The following is a 22,037-nucleotide window of genomic DNA, read 5'->3' as shown; positions in this document are numbered from 1 at the left end:
AAGCAAAAGAAAGGAACTGAAAGGAATTGTTTGTCAAGCAGATGATAATGGGAGCCACATGTCAGAGAACTTCTGATTGCTGGAATAGACTTCATTTTAAATTTTGTTATATTTATTTATTTTTTCATTTGGCAGAAATTATTTTGTACTATAGTGCCCTTTTATAATTTTTAAATTTATACTTTCTAAAGAAAGTTTCTGCTCTCCCAGATTGTCTTTTTATTTTCATGGTTTGTTGCATATGTGAATGCTTTGTTTTTACTGTACCTGCTGTTAGGTTTTAATTTAAAAGCGTAAGAGGACTCTGAAGAATGCACGGTCTGTTTAAAACAAAAGTGGTAAGGGTTCGTGAAGTCTGTGTGGTTTTATGTCTAGGACTTCGTGGGCGGCGGGGTGGAGGAGCTTTTTGGTTGATATTTTCCGGTATTGTAGCAACAGAGTCTAGTTTTTGAATTGTTCAGTCTTACTATATTGACCCGATCTGTTTGGACATGCTGCTCACAAGTTACTCTCAGTGTTAGGAGAGATTTCCGGGTGCAGAAGAACTGTATCTCGACTTGTCGCAGTTTGGTGTAAGGAGTAGTCATCTAAGGAAACGTTAGAGAACAAAGGCCCAGCTGGGGGTTAGCTGGGACCCTACTTGTACGTTTTGCTTTGCAGTGACTTTTTAGTCTGCTTTGATGGAAACTGAGGAATAGAAAGAGCAAAACCTCCCCTGACAGAGTCACGTCTCTGATATCGATATTGTGGCATAACATTAGATACTGAAAGAAACGGATTTGGTTGAACAAACAAGTTTATTCCCTGTGGATTTTTTTTTTGTCAAGGTTACGAAGTTTCCTTGGGATTTCTCTCTATCTGTTTTTACCAAAATCTGCTTTGTTTTTCCTTGCAGGTCATGGCAACCATAAAGAAAACAGTCCTTTCCTCAACAGTTCAGAAGCTGGCAAGGGAGGTGATTACTATGACAGAAATCTGGCCTTGTTTGAGGTAATTTCTAAGTGTTTTTCAGACTTTTGATGTGATTTGTGATCTTTTGAGCTGGGAGGGGTTGAATATATATTATTTATCATTCAGTGGAAGGTAGAGCATTGCAAAGATCCAGGTGGATTGGTACCTAACTCTCACTCAGTGGGAGTCTGGTATCTAAAAACCTGTCGGTGTGTTTAAGGGTAAGTCTATAATGCAGCAAAGTATAATGGTACCAGAGGTGACTTGAGGAATTTAAATAGTGAAGCTGTGGCTCTGTGGGCTGAGCAGTGTGGAAAATGAGACTCAGCTGATTTGCTGTGTTGAGAATCACTGCATTGTCCTGCAGGAGTGTGCCTAAATTCAGGTATGCGAATTAGCCCGGGTGTCCTGTATTACACCTGCAGTATATCAGTAATAGGGATTTCTTCACCACTTGTGGTTGTGGGTATGTGTTTGCTGTCTGAGGTAATGGTGGGACGTTCTCTGGGATGGAATAGCTCAGATACTGCGGGGCAGAGAGAGGTGACTGGTTCCATGCAGAAGTGAGGAGGACCAGACTCCTATACAGGAGGCCATCTGGACCCACACCAAGCCCAGCAGAATCCTCCTTCTCATTTCATTGGCACTGCATTAAGTGAAAATATCTCATGGTGTGCTAAGACCAAGCTTCTAAAAAATGTTTTCAGAAGCTCAGGTTCTGGGGAGTGGTGCAGAGAGTTTATGCATGGCTCTGCAGCTGCTTTCCAGCTGGGCTCCTGAGTTACTGCTTCCCAGTGATCCTGGTTAACTACACGAAGCCAGGCTGGTCCCTGCAAAGTCCAGCTGTGTGGCATAGAGCCTGACATGTATAATTAGCCTGCTAGATAGCAACTCACCCTGGAATTCCTACAAAAGTGTTTGCATGGCAGAGTGCTTGAGCTAAAGACTTGGAAGCACGCTCCCAGCTCCAGTGTCTCATTCCTCCAAGGCACAGTGATTCCATGACCAGGATAAACTGGTTTGCAGGTCATGGTTAGTCTGCCATTTGTGGCATTAGTGCTGCTACTTACATGCCCGCCTCCTTCCTAAGCAATAGCACAGTACCACACCAATGCTGCAGGCTGTTTCTGTAGTGCTAAAGAGGAGGAGGAGCAGGTAACACAAAGGCTATGCTGCTCAGCTGAATGGGGAGCACATTACTCCAACCAGGCTTTTAAAGATGGGAAATGTCGCATCTCTAGGAAATCTCATACATAAGATTTGTGGAAAGAATAAGAAAAGGGATGCTTAGCTCATGGCATTACCTTTTTACTGTTTGGGGTCAGTTTCTGCATCAGCTGCAAAGCATTGATCCTCCCAGAAACTGTTCATGACAATACATGAAGATATGATAGAACTTCAGACAGTGAAATCTTTCATAATCAGCTTTGATTTTCTGTGTAGAAAGCTGTTTCTCTTTGCCATGCATTGCTTATTGTGCAATTAGACATGTAAGGCATTTCAGCTTCAGAGAGAAAAGGGAAGAGAATGACTTTGTCCTACTTTTGTTTCTTTGCAGGCTAGCTGTTTCATTGAGCTGCAGATTTTTTTTTTCTTTTTCCATCTTTGTCTGAGGAAAGTATTTGTTTGCATGGGGAAGCCACTGGTTTGTTCTTGAAATTACTTTCAGAAACAGAGGTTGGATGGGAAGAATCTAAAACTTTGAGGCTCTATACATATGGCTTCTGGGATTTTATCTAGTTCCACATGAATTAGATTACACAGTTGAAAAGTGTAATAAAGTGATTCAGAATTCAAATGTGTGTGCAACGACTGGACTTCAAGTATTAGACTGGCTTATTCGGAAACTTGAATCTTTTAAAACTATATCTGTTGTTGTACGTTAATGTTAGAGATTCATGAAAGGCACATGTTCATTTTTGTACAGTCCTGAAGCTCAAAGTTCTGCTTTATTGCTGTAAATTGTGTTTTCCAGTACATAAGGAGAAGGGTGCATACAGTGCATACCTGTTGCTATGGCCTTTTCCTGTCAGTTGCTCTCATTTCAGAAATAAGCCCTCTCCTCAGTGGTTCATGCACAATGAAATATTCCATTCTCCCCTTGTTGATTTTACTGGTGTGTTCCTTGGCAGCCTCATGCCAAGGAAGGCATGACCCCACCTCCTCTCCACAAATGCTGTGGCTTGCAGAAGCTGACTTATTGCTTTCTTCCACAGGAAGAACTCGATATACGACCAAAAGTGTCATCTCTGCTTGGCAAGTTGGTCAACTACACAAACCTTACCCAGGGTGTTAAGGAACACGAAGAAGCAGAAAGCACCGATGGCTCCAAGAAGAAAGTATCAAAAGTAAGTAAAAATTCTCTCTGTGGCCAGCTAACAAACTGAATAGTTCCCTATGTGAATTTGGAGAGCTGGATTCCTTCACACTTTATCTTAACTTCTGTAGCTGTGAGGTGCTGTGGCAGTGTTGCCAAGAAGACTGTAGAACTCAGTGGTAGGTAATCAGATGGCATCAAAAAATGGGAACTGATCCAGTGGTTGAGGAGGGTGCGCTACTCTGCAGTTATATACACTTGGAATGGGGTTAGGTAGGGTAAGCTTTTAGCTGTGAATCGAAGTACAAAACAAACAAAAACCAACGGCTTTCCCTACTGCTGTTTGAGGTGCTGGGTAATATCAGAGATCTCTGCAAGCCTGTTAGGTATGACACAGGGCTTGAAGGAGACAACGCCCTTAAAGAGTGGTGGGTGGAGGTCAGATTGGACACCCCAGGGCAGCTCAAGTGTCATTGTGGTTGATAGGCTCTTAAGCAACTGAATTCCACCCCAAAGGATCTGCAGTTAGATGGTTAGCCCATTTGGGCTGGCCTTGTAATAAGTAAGTAGAAGGTGAGGTTGGATTGTTGGTAGTTTGATTTCTATCGCAAGGGCTATGTTCTAACTGCTGTTGTCAGTGCTCTGGCAGTCAGGCAAGTGTTTTAGTTGGTGCTAAAACTAAGTGGTAGGGCTGCATTTTATGACACTTGCAGGCCTGTCAGTTTTTTCAAAGGAAAGTTTTCCAGAAAATGAAGATAGTGTTTGAATTCTACAGATTTCATAATATTGTCCTGTCAAAATTTTTTGATCCATTTCAAAAGGAGATGGAAGTGATAATGCTGAAAAACAGCACATTGTTGTCAAAGAGAATGCACATTACGCCATGCTGAATGCTGGATTCCAGCTCTCTTGCTCACACTGTTTCCTTACTCTGCTTGTTTAGTCAACATGAAGCTTAAAGTTCAGTTTTATCTGGGATTAAAGTGCTGCAGTGTTGGGGTTAATATGACATTGTTACAAGACTGAGTGAAGGTTGTGTAGGTGCTGTACTGCATTTTGGTACTTCAACCTTAAATCAAAAAAGTAATTTAAACTTTTTAACTGTAAGTTTCTTTTGCATGATATTTGTAGTATGCTAATTATTGAGTCTGTGTAAAGTTTTTACCTTGACATTGCTAATATGAAATCTCATCTGTATCTCTGTTTTAGCATGCTGTTGAGGGGAATAAGGTGAGGTATCTGCTGTTAACTTGGTGATATTGCATAAGCTAAAAAAAATATTTCCACCTCTTGTTACCAGAAGCAGATTGATTGTTATCCTAGCAAAGACAGAGTGGAAGGAGATGCAATAGGCAAGTCCTTACTGTTCAGATAAAGTTCTAATCATTTTTGCTATTAGTTTCCTTACTGATTGCCCAGGGAGGATACCAGCGTATGATGCAGTCTGATCTGAAAGCCAGTTGCTTATTTCCCTGTTGAGAAAGAATTAAGAGAATTTGGTGATGCAGTGTAATACTGGTTAAGACAGTATAGCTTCCTATGGAAGAAACTCAGCAAAATAACAGTAAAGTGAGAAGTTGTTCTAACTCCTCAGTAGAGTAACATGTAAAGTTTGTTAGTGTTTCTGTGTCTACACATGATACATGTAAACACTTAAATATTTTGAAACTGTTGACGGCTATAAAAAAAAAAAAAAAGAAATACTGTCCTCATGAAAGCTATGCTTCTATGGTAAAATGCACTTTGGGCTTCTAATTGTCTAAAATTCTGTCTTACTATGCCCCTAAAATGTGTGTTTACAGACTTCTCAGATTTTTTTTTTTTGTCGAAGGAGTTGGGTAACTATTCCAAAAGTGATAGTATTACCCTGTGTTAATATCTCAGTGTTTTTTGTGTAAACACTGCTGTTTCCTTAAGTGAATCTTTGCCTAGCATGTCTGTCTCTGAGATAAATTACATCAATTGCAATATCATAACAGTACTTTGAATTTCTTCTCCCTGTCTTGCCATAAGCAATACAAAAGTTTAAACATCTCATAGAGTATAATGAAGTCAAATAATAACTCGGCCAATAATTATATCATTAAAAATGGGAAACTGTACAACGCTGTGCATTGAAATTATCTAGACACTGTACAAATGAGATTCTTCCATGGATTTTCAGAACTTCTTAAAACATTTGGTTTTAGTCATTTTTGAAGCATGAACTGGTGCACTGCTGATACCCTGTTCTTCCTATCTGAGCGTTAGCACGGGAGCAGGTGGCCCATATAGTTTATGAGTGGCAGCTTTGGTAACTGACTCATTGCTGAATGTTCTCCTGGGTTTGTTCAGCTGATACATGCCCAGCTAACTTGACAAAAGGTGAGCTGCCTGTCCTGTTGTGTTACTTATTGAATTGGCATCTTATTGACAAAAACTTGAGCAAGGAGGGTTAGCAGACTCCAGATCTGGTATTCAAAAATTGAAAGAAGAAAGCAGTCCTTTCAGTAAGTGAATATATTTCTATCTGAGCTGGTAAGGCAGGTCTCTGAATGAGAATTCTTTTGTGAGCTGGCACACCACTCTCCCCCCGATCAGATCCTTTCAAATTAAAGAGGAGAGCATGAGAGAGCACACACAGTTGTGCACGCATAAAGTGATGAAATCTCTGAGTGGTGGGTATCAAAAAAATGAGATCTTTCTTCAAATTTTAAGTTTAAATGAGTAGATAATGAGGTGCTTTGCCTTGTTGAAGATCGTTGTTATTGACTCCTGCTTTCCAAAGTGACAAGACCAAAACAGATTTGTTATTTCTATGAACTCTGGAAAATGCCTAATCCCCCTTCTCATCTCTTGGAATAATTAATGCAGAGTTTGTGGAAGGTACAAGTAAAGATCAGGACAATTTCAGTGCAAAACAGGTCAATATAAATATATTACCCTGCTTCAGCATTCCCATCAGATATTTTTGATGGTATCATCCTGTGTTAGATATACATCAGAAAAAAATTGATGCTACTGCATTGTAACAGGGTAGAGATTTGGGTTGCTTTTTCTGTTTTATAAATACAGTCTTGTATTAAAGCACTTAGGAGTCACAGTGCTATAAAATATCCCTTTCTCATGGTGGAAATTAGATTAAGTATTTTAGCTCATGTATTTTTAACAAGGCAGAGCATTTCTGTGCTGCTGTTTGTCCTCATGCTACAGAGCAGCCCCAAGAGCTGTCATTACTGATCAATGTCCCTGAGCCCTGCAGGCAAGTGCTTTGATGACCCGTCATACTGGCACAATGGAAATAATGTCCTTCAGCCTCAGATCAATATTTGTATCAATTATGTGTCTGCAGCTGATAAGAGAGAATGCCACACATGCAGAAACAAGATCTGCATCACTGAAACTGAGATTTTTGAGATTGTTCTGTCCTTTCTCAGTTGAACTAAACTAAACCAGTGTTTTTCAGAATGCCTTTGTTTTATTTCCGTTGTGCAGCCTGGGTTGTTTAATTAGTTTTATTTGACAGCTGCAGAGGCTGAATGTAATGCCCTTCTTATTTCAGTTTGCATTCTGTTAAAGCTTCAGTACTGGTTTAGTATCACTTACTCCAATTATTGTTGATTAAAAAAATGGATAAAAAGGGTAAAGTTGCTGAAGATTACTGGCGTTAAATATTTCTCTGAACAAGCTGGTGCAAGCAATATTTGTGCATCATTCATTTCATGGCTGTATTTTTTTTATTCCACAGGGTAAGAAAATACAGAGTAAACCCTTATGCCTCAGGTGCACTTAGTAATGCTGTGGTTTGGGTTTCATCTGCTGGCAGACGCTGGTGCATCTCCTAGGCTAGGCTGCTGTGCTCTGCAGTAGTCTCATAGCTATGCAATTAATGCGCAGTTCCTCTGTGGCTGGAGCTGGCTTGTCACTTGATACACAAAAAGGGCTTCTCCAGAGGGATGGGGAAGGGATGATGAACACTAGAGCAAAACTGCCAAGTAGAACAGATAAGAAAGAGCTGAGTGAAGGCAAATTCTTATGCAAATGAAACAGATGTTGAGAGATGTATAACAGGCAGGCTGAAAACTCACCTGCTTTGCTAGTGCTTGGCACACTGTGTGTAGAATATACAGCTGTGCTGCCCCTGCTGTGTAATGGCAATAAGTTGGGCTTCTGAGGAAACAAGGGTGGTATTAAAAAGAATAGCCTGAGAAAATTCTCTTCTGCTGAGTCATTGGAACAACTCATTTCAAAATCCTTACCCTGATCAAAATACTTCTGTACAAGTGTCATTTCTGGTAGTATCAGAAGACAGCAATTCCTTTCATCCTTGTACATTGTTCTGAGAAAGCTTTCAGTCCTGTAGGGTGGTAATTTTTGTAGAAATGGCAAATTTAGGGACTTCTTTGTACTGCATTGGAGCAGCCAAGTAAGAGCGCTCTGGATCCATTCTGACCCTTCTGGTCCTGCAGGGTAAGCCCATTGCTGACCACCAGCACACAGTCCCATTGCCCACTTTATTTCAGGAGGTTTAGCTTCAGTCACAGAGGGAATTCAAAGCTGACGTAAAAAAATTAAAAAATAAAAAAAATTGGTTAGCAGCTCCTGGTATTTCTAACAATGAAATGTTGGGATCCTGTTCTGAAGTACAGCTTTCTTTCATCTCAGACACACCAAATTACAAATGCAGATGAGGAAATTCCAAATTGTAACATGCAATTGCAAGTTGCACTGAATTCGTTTGGATACTTATTTTAACCTGGTGATACTATAACCACTCTATTTTCTAGGATTTTGCTTTGCGTGCCAAAATATACTTTTGCCTTACCTTAGCTAATTCATTCTTTCCTAAGTGAAGGCAAGGCAAGAATGAAGTTAGCTGCTTTATTGCTTTGATAGAAATATGCATGTCCTAAGTACCATTGCTTTTGATTCATGACTGATTTGTTTACAGGAATGCATGTTATGGCTTCTTACTTTTGCATTTCGTTACTGCTATGTGGAGTCAAACGTCAACAAGTTTTGTTACCTCCCTTTAATATCCTTGTCATTTAGGTGATTATGTATGGGTTTCTTTGGATGCTGCCCGTCGGTAATATGGTTTGGAATTCAAGTTTATTAATGCAAAGAAGTGTGAAAAGGGATGAACCTTTGAGAAGTTAGGTTCCCCCTATGTTTCAGCATTCTGTGTGATTTTAAATGAATAACAAAACCTTAAAATATGGAAGCAATGAAATGTCCTGGCAGGAAACCACAGAGATTTTGGACTCTGAATTGCTGCCAGTGCCAGGTGTGCCAATGCAGGGACCACTTTTATTCCTTGAAACTAAGCCTTTCCCAGTGGCACTTCGATATCGTTGTGTGAGACCTGACTGTCCTTTGACAATAACTATTGAGGCAAAGGAGAATTCTGGAAGATACTGTGTTGAATGCCAGTAGTGTGCAGTCACTGTGAAGTCACGTAAACAATTTTCATTTTCACAGTCACTGTCAAAAGCAATTCAGAGTCTGATGCTACTATTATTTAAGTATAGAAAAGGTAAAATCATTCCTTTTATATGGAATATGAAAAAAAAAAAAAAACACAAAAAACTAACACATTAAGATTGCCTGTAGATTGCTTCCAAATTGTTTGTGGTTATAACAGCACAAAAGTATATTTTCCAGGAAGCTAATTTATAAACTCTGGGGAGTAGGGTAGGTTATGTCCTACTCTAAATCTGCAGCCCTCCCCTGGTTCCATTCTAGAAACTCTGTGGTTCTACAGTAAAACAGATGAATATGGTTAGCTGTTAGTGACTAGTGTTAAATGCTGAATATAATGACTTCAAACATGAAGATGTGATAGGGTCAGCATCTTGTTTATAAATTGAGGGTTTTGGTGTTAGCAGTTTGCTTCATGTTTTGTGGAAGTGGAGGATAATAGTACTTGTGTGTGCATACTTTATGTTTTGCAGATTTTTTATCATATAAAAAACTGAAGTTGTATGTTTTTTGATTACCTATGCTTTGAATACCTCCAGATAATGAATGCCAACATATTATTATTATTATTTTTTTTTTTCAGTCACCCAGCATGGGCACCCTGATGGGGGTGTATTTACCATGCATGCAGAATATCTTTGGGGTTATTCTCTTCCTTCGGCTGACATGGATGGTAGGAATGGCCGGAGTTCTCCAGTCCTTCCTGATTGTATTACTTTGCTGCTGTTGTGTAAGTATATAGCTAAAATAACACCTGTTACATAACACCTTTGAAACTAGTGAGACACTTGGAGAGGCTGCATTGTAGCTGTATGTGTAATGAACAGCCACGTTTTTGTAGGCATGTGACTTTTTTTTTAAATTCGTGTTTGATCGTATTTCTAAACTGGCAAACCATTTCTAGTGTAGATACAGTCAGAAAAATGGTGTTCGTTCAGCAAAAAGCTGTTTTATGTGTCCATCTTAGGTCACAGCTGCCTGGTTTGCTGGACAAGCCTTTGTTGGAATTTCAGCTCTGCAGAGGGAGTGACACCTGCACTCTTTTATCATGCCTTGTCTGCAGACAGACATTGTTTGACCTGATAAAGCAGCCATCTCTCAGGCAAAAGTCTCAACAGCTTGATTAAATTCCTGCTTCCCTTGTTTTCTTTCAGATAATGACCTGTCAGGGCAGAATAAATAGAAATACTGTATTGTTTGTTCCCTGGCAGGTTTACTCTAACAAGGAATAAGTTACAATTTTAAAAAATGTTGTTGACACCATTGCTTCCATTTTCTTGTTCTCACAGACCATGTTGACAACCATATCAATGAGTGCTATTGCCACAAATGGCGTTGTTCCAGGTAAGTGTAGTTAGCAAACTACTACTAAAATATGGTTTTAATCCAGAGAAACTTGTTTAAGCCAGGTTACAAAGCCTGAATTCATATCTAGTATTTCACTTTAATATCATTTAGGCTAAATACTATATATTTTTTTGGTTTTACTTACCACCTTACTAACAAAAAGATGCTTTAATTTAAGCCCTAGAAAAGCAGATACACACTGTAGTTTTGGTACATTCTTTTTGTGATTGTTTAAAAATACATAACAACCAACAAATGACAATTTTACCCTCTCTTTTCTTGTTTCATAGCTGGTGGCTCCTATTTCATGATATCCAGGTCATTAGGCCCAGAGTTTGGTGGAGCTGTAGGGCTGTGCTTTTATTTGGGAACAACATTCGCAGGAGCAATGTATATCCTTGGTGCCATTGAGATTTTATTGGTGAGTAATACTGGGGCAGCCGTGCTTTTAAGGCAACTGGTAAATAGAAATACTGCAGTATTCCTGTCCCGTATTCATATGCACGTTCACATGTCAGACCAGAAGGTCTCCAGTTCTGTAGTGCTAGGGTTGCACTTTAAGAGTTGCATGCTCTGTGGGTATCTAGAATGCAAATTCTCATGGAAATGTGGACAGAAGCATGACTTAATCAGATATATGTGCTCATCGTTGATAAAGTTGTCTGAGTTGTACTACTGAAACAGAATGAGCTGTTACCCTTTGACTTTTCCTATAAACTGAAGGTTCCTGGTGAAATTGGAGAGTGATTTGCATTTCTTGTATAGGGACAAGATCACTACAGTAGTGTAGACAGAGTTGTGGTTCTGTGCTCCTTCAGCTTGCTTTCTTCTTATTTCAGACATATATTGTGCCACAAGCAGCAATTTTTTATCCATCCGGTGCCCATGATGCATCCAGTGCTATGCTAAACAACATGAGGGTGTATGGAACTGTATTCCTCATCTTAATGGCAGTGGTGGTCTTTGTAGGTGTGAAATATGTTAACAAATTTGCTTCCCTCTTCTTGGCCTGCGTAGTAATATCCATACTGTCCATTTACGCTGGAGCTATCAAGTCCATCTTCGATCCACCTGAATTTCCGTGAGTAGTATTTCTGGACTGAGGTGGGGTGGGGGTATAGCTTTGACTACAGATTTGGAAGATGGGATTCAATAGAAGTTACTTAAAACTTGTGCCTAATATGTTGTCAAAGCTCTTCTTTTTTTGTGTGTCTGAATTATTTCAGATTTTTTAGCTGTATATAGTAGCACTGATAGCCTTCTGCCTGCAGAGCTCATGGAATAGAAACTCCTTGGGTGAAAACAAATGCATTGTCACATTCTTTAACTGCTTCAGTAGAACAAAGTCTCGTGAGTGTACCAGATTGATGGAGGCTGACATTTCTCTGCTTCCCACAAAGACGATCCATTTAGCCTACAGCTGCTGAGTTACTTTTGAGCAAGGATTGGGCTGGGTTATTTATGCAGCCCTTCTCAGCAGAAAGCAGCGTGGCAGCTCTGTTTTCTGCAGGCCAGTCAGACGTGATGTGCTGCCTTCGTGGCTGGAAACTGGTGGTGTGATGCTGCTGCTCCCTGAGAAACAGAGCATCTCTCAGGAATGTGGGAGGTGTGATGGGGCCGTGCTGGAGCCCCAGTGGAACTTCCCCTTGGTTTGAAGGCAGATTAGTCTACTGTATGAGTAGCTCTGCTCTGAACACAGCGCACGCTCCTTGGCATGTTAAACGTGTAATAAGGTTTCTTAAACTCAGAGCTGGAGCAGCGGTTACGTGGATACACGTGTTGTACCAAAAATGCAAACGATATTTCCTGATACTGCTGACAAGAAAAGAATGGAATGGAAATAGAGGAGTTGAGTCTGCGTAATTATTCACATTTCAAAATGTTGTGACCATAAATAAGCAGTCACAACCCACAAGTGCTCCCTTTAGATATTTAGGGCCCAATGATTATAATATTTTACAACAGCAGCAGGTTTACAGCAGTAAAAATAAGAGTGTCGTTACCTCCCCCTCATTATCTCTTCTATTGTTCATGAATGTTCCCTATCTTTCTTCCTTGTGCTGTGCTCCTTTCTCTTTTGCTTCAGTAATCAGATATTGTACTTATTTTTAATACGGGAGGAGAAGGCTTCTCAGAAGTTACAATTCACAGGCTTACCAATCCTAAAGGAATGGCCCTATCTCTTTCATTTTCCTGGCTTTACAGCTTGTTGAGGCCTGTGAATCAATGTAACTTATTAAAATGTCTGAAAATAATAAACTTTTTTATTTTTAAGTCCCCTTTTGGGCATTTCCTGGCAGTAGGAGGAGAGGCTGAATGAACTTTTCAGTGGCAGCAAGCTGTAATGTTGCATCACCCTCTCTGTGGAACCATCTTTGGAGATGCAGGTTAAAAATCTCCACTGCTGGGATAAAGCTGTGTTTGTGGATAGGTGAATCACATCAGGAACTGGATGATTTCAGCAGTGATGCATAGTATCTTCTGACAAGAAGAAACTTTGTTTATTGGGACTGAATTGCATGTTTCTAATTCTGAAGCTAAAAGCTATCAGGGATTATTTAAGTGCTTCTGTACAGAAACTGGTGTAATGCTTTTCTAAATATTTTTAGATCTGTGAAATATTTTCCATTCTTATAGTTTTATTTAACTGGAAACTAAAATATTGCTTAATACTTCACTTCCTTTGTTTAAGGTAAATTTACCACTGACATCAAAATCTTTGAATCACTCTTATGTAGCTTGCTATACCTCTCCCAGAATCAGTGAAAAAGTAGCTTTATATTTCTGACTTCCAAGCAAAACAGATGCCTAGTTTCCATCGTGCTACCACCACCTTTCTGAAGTTGAGAGTTAATGTAGCAGACTAAAGCCACTTGAAGCTTCCATGATAGGAAAGGCAGCTGATGGGGAAAGATGTATTTCATTTTCCGGGTGCCATGCAATTATACTGCTTTTTACATTTCCCTTCCAGGATTTGCATGTTGGGCAACAGGACTTTGATAAGAGATCAGTTTGATGTTTGTGCCAAAACCATAGTTAAGGATAACATTACCGTGGCTTCTAAGCTTTGGGAGAACTTCTGCCACAATACAAACTTAACCACTGAGAACTGTGATGAATATTTCCTACTAAACAATGTCTCCGAGATAGCAGGAATTCCTGGAGCTGCTAGTGGTATTTTAAAAGGTATGGATTTTTTTTTTTTTCCCTTAAAGAGGAGGTATCCAGAGCAGTTGAAACAGTTCCCTGGTGGATCGGAAAGAAAAATGGAAAAAATAATATTATGGCAAAGAACATTATCTTCAATAAAGAAACCAAAGGCTTATAATCCTTAAAAGGGCAGATGACACATAGCTCTTGATATACAGTACTTGTGTGCTGTAAAACTAAATTTGCCTTGCACATCTCATAATTTCAGTCAAAAGTCAACTATAATTAGAGCTATACTAATGTGAGTAAATTGTTACAATTTTTCAAAACTCTTTGTAGCTATGACTCTCCAGTTTAGACAGGTTAAAACTATGTCCTGAAGGATTAAGAACACTTGTCTAAAAATTAGTTTAGCTCTTTTGTCCAGTCCTGTAAATAATACAATTGAAAAGTGTTCATTATTGAAATGAACTCTGGAGAACAGATGTTATGTGTAGGTGCCGAGTGCCTGTTTGCACAGGAACTGGTAATCTAATTACTAAAGTGGAATTAGCATTTATTAGTGCAATTTCAAATCCCAACCATCTAATTTTATAATTCTTCCACTGTCTAAAGGACAATAGTTTTTCTCTCAGTTCCTCAAAAAGAAAAGTTTATGTCCAAAAATCTAGTTAATGTTGCTGCTTTGGATTCTCAGGAGTGTGTGGATATCACAGTTAATTAAAAATACTCAGAGTAATTCTGGGGGTTAAAATAGATATAAAGTTAAAAGAACGTTACATTTTATAATTTTAAAGCAGAGAAAGTGCCTAGACCTCTGTAGATCATTCACATATATTTATTTTTGGTACAGATTCCCTTGAAAGCATGAAACAGAAACTTTGTCATGTAACCCGCATGTCTTAATTTGTGTTGATCACCAAATTTCATGAATTGCATTTTTAATCATCTGTTTAGACTCATTATAATGAGAACAAGTTTGAACCAAAATAATGCTTTTCTTTTCTGGGATGTTTGAAGACAATTTATGGAGCAATTATTTGGAGAAGGGAGAGATACTGGAGAAAGAACATCACCCATCTGTTGATGCAACAGGCCAGAAGAACAACCTTCATCTATATGTGCTTTCGGATATATCTACTTCATTCATGGTGCTGGTTGGCATCTTCTTCCCATCAGTGACTGGTGAGAATACTGGGAAAAGAGGAGAGGGCATCTTGGGTTTCTGAGGTTTCTTCACTCCCTTGATCTTGCATCCAAAATTTATTTTCAGGCATCATGGCTGGTTCAAATAGATCAGGGGACTTAAAAGATGCACAAAAATCCATTCCTGTTGGAACAATTCTCGCTATTGTCACCACATCACTTGTCTGTATCCTTTTAAAATTCATGGAGTCCTACTGTGTTATAGTTGACTCACTTGAATGATTGTGTGTTTGATTTGTGGGACTGCTTTCGGGTGACTAAATTATTGTGAGTATGATTGGTTAACAAAACCAAAAAGGAAAGCACTTCTTGGGCTGAAAGCATCTGAATTGATATCCTGTTGTTTTCTAATAAAATCTGGGTGTGCAGGTTTTCAGGCTGGTTGAATATGGGTATATATCTAGCTTAGGATGTTGTGGACTGTTAAGTTTAGGGAAAGCTTTAAACACAGATCACAAATTTCAAGTCCTTAAAAAAGTATTTTTAGCTTAAATGACAAGAAGAAGCGTATGCTTTCTTGAACATTTTAAGGCAAGACAAACCAGACTTACACTAGATGCTTAGCACACACCCCCAGCTGGCATGTGTAGAAGTGTTACAAACACTCGGTAGCGAGCTCCATGTAGCTATGAATGACTCGCCATTTCCAGCCTGTTTCCACTGAGACTGGAGCACCTAATTTGCAAAATATGAGGATGTTCCAGATCGTACCAGATTTCCAGGTGCTGAGTGTGTACTCGCAGGAAAAACCTTTGTCACAGTTGAAGATGGCAGGTTAAACTCTTGAGGGCTTAGGACCACAGAAGCTCTGCTTAGAAAAGTCTTTTTTTAATCTCCTCCCTCCTGCTAGAGGGATGTCTTTCAGCTTCAGGTAGCCATTGAGATCCTAAACAGCCAATTATGAAGGGGTTTTCTGAAGAAAATGAACAAAAAACCCACCCCTCCAAAACAACCAAACAACAAACAAAAAACATATTATGAGCAAGACCTAAAAATAAATAAATAAATTAATAAATTAATTAATAAAGAGCTTTCTGAATAAATCCCACCCAAAAGTCAGCTGGCTCAGAAGGTGCCTCTTCTGGAACTTTTGCTGTTTGGAACCTGTGTGTTGTTTTTTTTTTTTTTTTGTTTGTTTGTTTGTTTGTTTTTGCCAAACCTTGCAAAGCTGCCAGTCAGAATCCCAGCTCACTTGTCTCAGCTTCTTAGGAGCGCAGGCTTTTCCTAGGAGCGCAGGCGTTTCCAGATGTTACTTGGAACTGACTCCGTACCATAAAAACTGTTCCCTCTGCATGTAATACTTATTAAAACAGGTTACAGATGTAACCCCTGACTTTAGTGTTATAATATTTATAGCTCAAAACTTTTTTCATGAGCGATAACGTTATACATAGCTATTAATACGCCACCCAGTGGAAGGCTCACACCATAATTTTAAGGAGCAATCCGTTTTTCCCCTTTTATTATTCCTTTTATTTCATAATTACATTTTGGAATTGGAGGGTAGAGCTTAGAATTTAAACAATCAAACTAAAATCACAAGATCAAAACCTTTACTGGAATGCCAGAACTAAGAAACTTGAATTATTTTATACTCCCTGATGCAGAAATAGTACAGTTTAATAATAAACCAAATATTCAAAGATACATTGGTGATGTGAATGCTGTCAGACTGGAAAATGAGAAAGTGCAAGGTAATAGTTAGCTGTACATTCAAAATAACTTCAAAGGAAGTGGTTTACATGTAAACATCAATTTGATCTGCTACTGTAGAACAGAAATTGGTATTGAAATCTTTCCTACTTCTCTCCTTCTCTTGTATTTGAAGGTATCTCCTCTACTGTAACATTTAAAGCAATCTTAGTTTAAAAAATCAAAGCTTAGAATAATAACTGTTTGTCACTAACAGTAGAAGGTATATATGAGCAGTGAGGTATTAATTTACTCATCAGCTTTGCCATGTGTTTTTGAAGATGCTGCAGTGCAAATGCTGTAGGACAGAGGCAGAGATTGAACTTTTCACAATACTTCTTGTTTTTATCTGCCATGCTTAAATAAATACTACTTCCTTAGCACACTCTGTACTCAAGACTTCAGTTGTGTATTATTATTTGGAGCCTGCATAGAAGGTGTAGTCCTGAGAGATAAGTAAGTAACCATTAAGTTTTCCTGCTTCAATGCTCTACTTTCTTTTTCTTTTCTTTTTTCTTTTATTTTTTCCTTTACTTTTGGATGCCTTTCCATCTGTAGGAGTGTCTGATACTGGTTTGTGTTGGGTGTTTTAAACATTAAAACTTTGATTTTTTTTTTTTTTTTTAAATAACTGTGTAATTCCAGATGAAAGTATGGAATCATAATTCTGATAATAAAACAAGAATTTTATTAAAAAAATGGTAGAAAACATTTCAAATGGCTTAAATCAGGTTGCAGACACTTCCTACGTGTGTATTAGAAGTAACTAAGATCGTTTACAAATTCCTGTATTTCCTATTGTAGAGAATATTTAATAGTATTTAAATGACAGCTTAAAATTGACCAAGAAAATCAAATATGAGTATCAAAATACTTTTTAAAACATGAATGTCTTGTTCCTCTCTGCAGGTACGGCGACGCAGTGAACAAGAACTTAGTAGTGGGCACCCTTTCATGGCCCTCACCGTGGGTCATTGTGATAGGATCCTTCTTCTCTACCTGTGGAGCAGGTTTACAGAGCCTTACTGGAGCCCCCCGGCTGCTGCAGGCAATAGCAAAGGACAACATTATTCCTTTCCTCTGGGTTTGTACATTTTCTATTTTTTTAATAAAAGGCATTCTGTACGTAGTTACTAACTAACCAGTTACTTGACTTTATGCTCTTGGAAATTAGATCTATTTATTATTAGATCCATTAGATCTCCTTAGCTTGCCCAGCGTTGAAGTGAAGGTCTGTATTTTTTTTTAAGTGCTTTGTTTTCATTTGTTAAAAACTAGGAATATTTTTGAAGGATTTTGAATAAACATATTTGGTAATTTTATGAAGAAATCTAACATCTAATTCAGTGAAGTAGAGAAAGCCATTAGAATTTTCTCCTTGCTCAAGAAGAAAATACATAGGAAAGTTACTATTATCTAAATGGATTTATTTTTTCTTTTCATTTTAACTTTGAGATACTTAGAAGATATGTTTAATATCTAATGATAAAAGCTGAAAATGTTTATGTTTCTTCAGGTTTTTGGTCATGGCAAAGCAAATGGTGAACCAACATGGGCTCTTCTGTTAACAGCATTAATTGCTGAGCTGGGAATCCTTATTGCCTCCCTTGACATGGTGGCTCCAATTCTCTCAATGTAAGGAACAGGGTGGATGCTATAAAAACAAATGAACAAAACCCCCAAAATATGCTTTTTAGTTTTACTATCTTGATTGATTTGTCTTTTTTTTTTTTTTTTTTTTATTGTCTGAGTTCCACTTTTATTGTTTCTGTGAATTCTCTGACCTGTGGCTCTATATATAAATCCATTTGTTTCTGCTTTGGAATATTCTCTGAATAAAAAGGTTTTTGGTATGGGTAGACTGCTACTTCATGCAGGAAAATATTATTTTTAACGCAGAATGATGTAAAAGATATGGTTGATATTGCAGATGCACCTAGCTTGATCCAATTAAAAGTTCTAACTACTTTAGACTGATATTTCAGACTAACGAAAATTAATGGGTAGGCACACATAATATTTTGACTAAATAATTATTGTAATTATAATCTGTAAATGTGTATGCTAAAAAGTTTGTTTGTTTGTTCCTGCAGGTTTTTCTTGATGTGCTACCTCTTTGTTAATCTAGCATGTGCAGTACAAACACTTCTCAGAACTCCAAACTGGCGGCCCCGATTTAAATACTATCACTGGTAAGCAAAAGGCCAGCATGTTCAGTGCCTCGTCTGTGATCTGCAGCATGTGTTTGGGGAGAGCCCTCTCCATGAAGGCTGTGAACATGTCTTGCTTCTCTGGATATTGGTTCTAGACAAGGAGACATCAGTGTAATATTCTTAGTGGGCCAGACCCAAATATTTAATGGGATGAGAGTTTTATTCCTACAACAGGATACTAAAACTGTGGAGGATGAGGGAGATTTAATGGAAATATTATTTTGCCAGTTCACAATAGACAATTTTGCCAGTTCACAATAGACAACTTTAAAGAAAAAAGAACAAGAGAATAATTGAAGTTACTTACTTAATTGCTTTTCTGCACTACTACTCACTAATATCTTTGCTTTTTCTTTCAGGGCTCTCTCATTTTTAGGCATGAGTATTTGCCTGGCACTGATGTTCATTTCATCTTGGTATTATGCTTTGGTAGCTATGCTTATTGCAGGCATGATTTACAAGTACATTGAATATCAAGGGTAAGTATTAAATGAACAGAAGAGCGTAGGAAGGAGATTGGATCTATTATTTATGAATTATCTCCAGCCTTTACGACAATTAGTGAAGGAATGGACACTCTCCAGAGATCTGAATTAGAAGGTTTCCCTTAGCAATACTTTTTTTATTTTCTTCTCTCATTGTTTTATTGCGTCACTGCTAAACAAAAGCCCCTGAAATCTCAGGGACATGCTTTTTTAAGCCCCTGAACGTGTTTGGTGAAATTTGTGAATTACAGGAAGCAGAAACCCTGGTTATGGTCTTTTATTTCTGTTATCACATACAATTACCTCAGGCCCAGAACACCTGAAGGCCGCCATCTTATTTCAGTTTATTTGACACAAAGGTCTGTCTAGAACAGGCATTGAAAAGCTGATTCTGCAGGTTAGGTTGCCTGAGATGGTTAATATGTGATGGAGTTTGGCTGTGGTATGGCTGTATAACCTGATTTTAACAAATGATGTATTAAAATTCCTTATTCCAAGTTTGATTATGCTTGGGAAACCTCTGGAGCAGAGTGTTGATTACAAATTAAATCCAGGAAGGTGGTGGTGTCTTATAGATCTGACTGAAATATTTGCATTTTGCTTCTGTGATATGTATCACATACATATATGTACCTGATACATGTGCATGTGACACATGCTGTATCAATCCATGGAGAATGGATTGAGAGCAGCCCTGAGGAGAAGGACCTGGGGGTGTTGGTTGATGAGAAGCTCGACATGAGCCAGCAAAGTGCACCTGCAGCCCAGAAAGCCACCCTTGTCCTGGGCTGCACCAAAAGCAGCATGGCAGCAGGATGAGGGAAGGGGTGGTCCCCCTCTGCTCTGCTCTTGTGAGACCCCACCTGGAGCCCTGCTATCAGCTCTGGGGTCTGAGCACCAGAAGGACAGGGACCTATTAGAATGAGCCCAGAACAGGGCCACAAAGATGATCAAGGGGCTGGGGCCCCTCTCCTATGAGGACAGGCTGAGGGAGTTGGGGTTGTTCAGCCTGGAGAATAAAAGGCCCTGGGGAAACCTTACAGCAGCCTTCTAGTACCTAAAGGGGATCTACAGGAAAGCTGGGGAGGGACTCTGTCACAGAGCGCAGTGATAGGACAAGGGGAAATGGCTTGAAACTAGAAGAGGGTAGATTTAGATCAGATATTAGAAAGAAATTCTTTACTCCGAGGGTGTTAAGGCACTGAACAGGCTGCCCAGAGAAGCTGTGGATTCCCCATCCCTGGAGGTGTTCAGGGCCAGGCTGGATGGGGCTTTGGGCAGCCTGGGCTAGTGGGACGTGTTCCTGCCCATGGCAGGGGGCTGGAACTTGGATGATCCTTTAAATGCTCGTAAATAATTTAAATGTTCATAAAACTGAATGATGGCTAAATGATGTCCTTCACAGTGCAGAGAAGGAATGGGGTGATGGTATCCGGGGTCTTTCGCTCAGCGCGGCAAGATACGCCTTACTCAGACTGGAGGAGGGCCCTCCGCACACAAAGAACTGGAGGTACTCATTTTAGACTAGTAATGTGCCCTGTTGTGTTTATCTTCTTACATGTAAAGTTTTAATGGGATTCCAAACAGATTTTGGGAATCTGTGCTTGAATCTAAATGCCAAGAAAATAAATAAATGCAATACATTGATATCATAATATAATATCAAATATATATATAAATGTAAAATCATAAGTGGAAATTGGGGAAACTGTAAAGATGGCTGAGAGCAGAGGGCCATTGTAATTTGCACTGGGGGCATGAAGAAGTCGCTGCTATCATTCTAGACTTAAAAACTGGAAGAATAACCTACATTTCTCCCTCTGGCTTTGTGTCAAGCCAGATTACAGAATCCTCCTCACAGTTATGCATTGCAAAATTCTTGTTAGGCTCTGAACAAGAGGACAAGCATCTACCTTAAGAATTCTATAAATCTTTTGGAACTTGCTTAACCATAGCTTGAGAGAGAAAGAGAAAATAGTGTAGCAGATGTGTAATGATATCTTAAGGGACGGAGAGCAAGTGGGATCTATGTTTAGGTAAAAGCATTCATGTTTCCCAATGTTTTGGCTCAAGACAGATCTGCAGGGACAGGCTTACTCTTCTGAACACAGCATGTGCTCTACTTGTGCCTAACAGAGCCTTGAAAAATCAACCACCTAATAAAACACTAATGCAAGTCTCTTAAGCTGAGTACATGAATGGGTTTTATGACTGTCAAAACAATACAGCAGAACAATTCCCTCAGTGCTTCAAATCAAGAGAAAGAAAATATTAATTAAAACCCTCCAAATGTAGGAGATATAGAAAGAGTGTACTGTATCAGGGCTAATATTCAAGCACAATTAAAGTATTGAAAGAAACAGTTTTTTAGAAGTGCTTTTGCAAAGCATTAATACAAAAATGCATTCCCTTTTTATTTTATCCAGGCCTCAGTTGCTGGTGCTTCTGAAACTTGATGAAGATTTGCATGTGAAATACCCTAGATTGTTAACATTTGCATCCCAGCTGAAAGCTGGCAAAGGTTTAACTATCATAGGATCAGTGATCCAAGGGAATTTCTTGGAAACTTATGGAGAAGCCCAGGCTGCTGAACAGGTCAGTGCTTTAAACAAATTCCTAAAGGAAAGAGAGGAGTCAGTGGGCAGGTAATGTAAAAGTTTAATAAACTTTTGGAGAAAGGCGTGTCAGTAAGACTTCCATGAAATACAGTACTAGTTGAGTAGTACTACTTTTGTTTGGTAAAGAGCTTGCAAAAGTTTCAGCTGCCAGTTGTAGCTTTGAGAACATAAGATAAATGCTTGCAACCTATAGAAAAAGCCTCTTCATTTATAAGAAATAATAAAAAAGCATAAAGCTCTTCATTTATAAGAAATAATTGCTGTGGGAGTTTATATATGCTGACTAATGGAGGGAAGGCGACTATTTAGTTTCTGAACACACCAAGGAACATTTCAGTGACTTTAAATTGTTAAAAATTTAGCAAATGTGCTGTGTTCTTTTCATCGCTATATGGTGGTAATTTTATCACAAAAAGCGTTAAAGGGTAGTCTTGAAAATTTGCTAATAAATCATTTCATCTTCCTTAATGTGTAAAACATGACATCATAGCCCTGCTTACATCTGTGCAGCATCTGCCCATCGTTGTTGTTTTCCCTGAAGGGTTTTTGTACAGGAACACAGTTACAAAGGAAAAACTAATTCATAGGCCTGTGGTTG

At 38.8% G+C, this 22,037-nt stretch overlaps 1 protein-coding gene across 4 annotated transcripts in view; it reads left to right on the top strand.

Annotated features, from left to right (window-relative positions):
• Positions 1–22,037, top strand: part of SLC12A4 (solute carrier family 12 member 4) — a 54,321-nt gene that overhangs the window by 19,054 nt on the left and 13,230 nt on the right. For all 4 annotated transcript variants that reach the window (XR_014318356.1, XM_082770138.1, XM_082770140.1 and 1 more), the window contains 16 exons: positions 896–990; positions 3,168–3,299; positions 9,312–9,458; positions 10,018–10,072; positions 10,366–10,496; positions 10,915–11,156; positions 13,047–13,261; positions 14,246–14,410; positions 14,499–14,597; positions 16,522–16,579; positions 17,033–17,207; positions 17,640–17,758; positions 18,217–18,315; positions 18,696–18,815; positions 20,227–20,331; positions 21,248–21,416. Coding sequence is in view for 3 of the 4 variants with exons in the window: in XM_082770138.1 (XP_082626264.1) it covers positions 896–990; positions 3,168–3,299; positions 9,312–9,458; positions 10,018–10,072; positions 10,366–10,496; positions 10,915–11,156; positions 13,047–13,261; positions 14,246–14,410; positions 14,499–14,597; positions 16,522–16,579; positions 17,033–17,207; positions 17,640–17,758; positions 18,217–18,315; positions 18,696–18,815; positions 20,227–20,331; positions 21,248–21,416 (2,126 nt within the window). In the remaining variant the exon portion in view is untranslated. The remainder of the gene's footprint in view (positions 1–895; positions 991–3,167; positions 3,300–9,311; positions 9,459–10,017; positions 10,073–10,365; positions 10,497–10,914; positions 11,157–13,046; positions 13,262–14,245; positions 14,411–14,498; positions 14,598–16,521; positions 16,580–17,032; positions 17,208–17,639; positions 17,759–18,216; positions 18,316–18,695; positions 18,816–20,226; positions 20,332–21,247; positions 21,417–22,037) is intronic.

Source organism: Aythya marila (genome assembly GCF_965140915.1).
Source record: "Aythya marila genome assembly, chromosome: 12".
NCBI lineage: Eukaryota > Metazoa > Chordata > Aves > Anseriformes > Anatidae > Aythya > Aythya marila.
The sequence above is the reverse complement of the archived record's forward strand: the minus strand, read 5'-3'. Positions and strand labels throughout refer to the sequence as shown.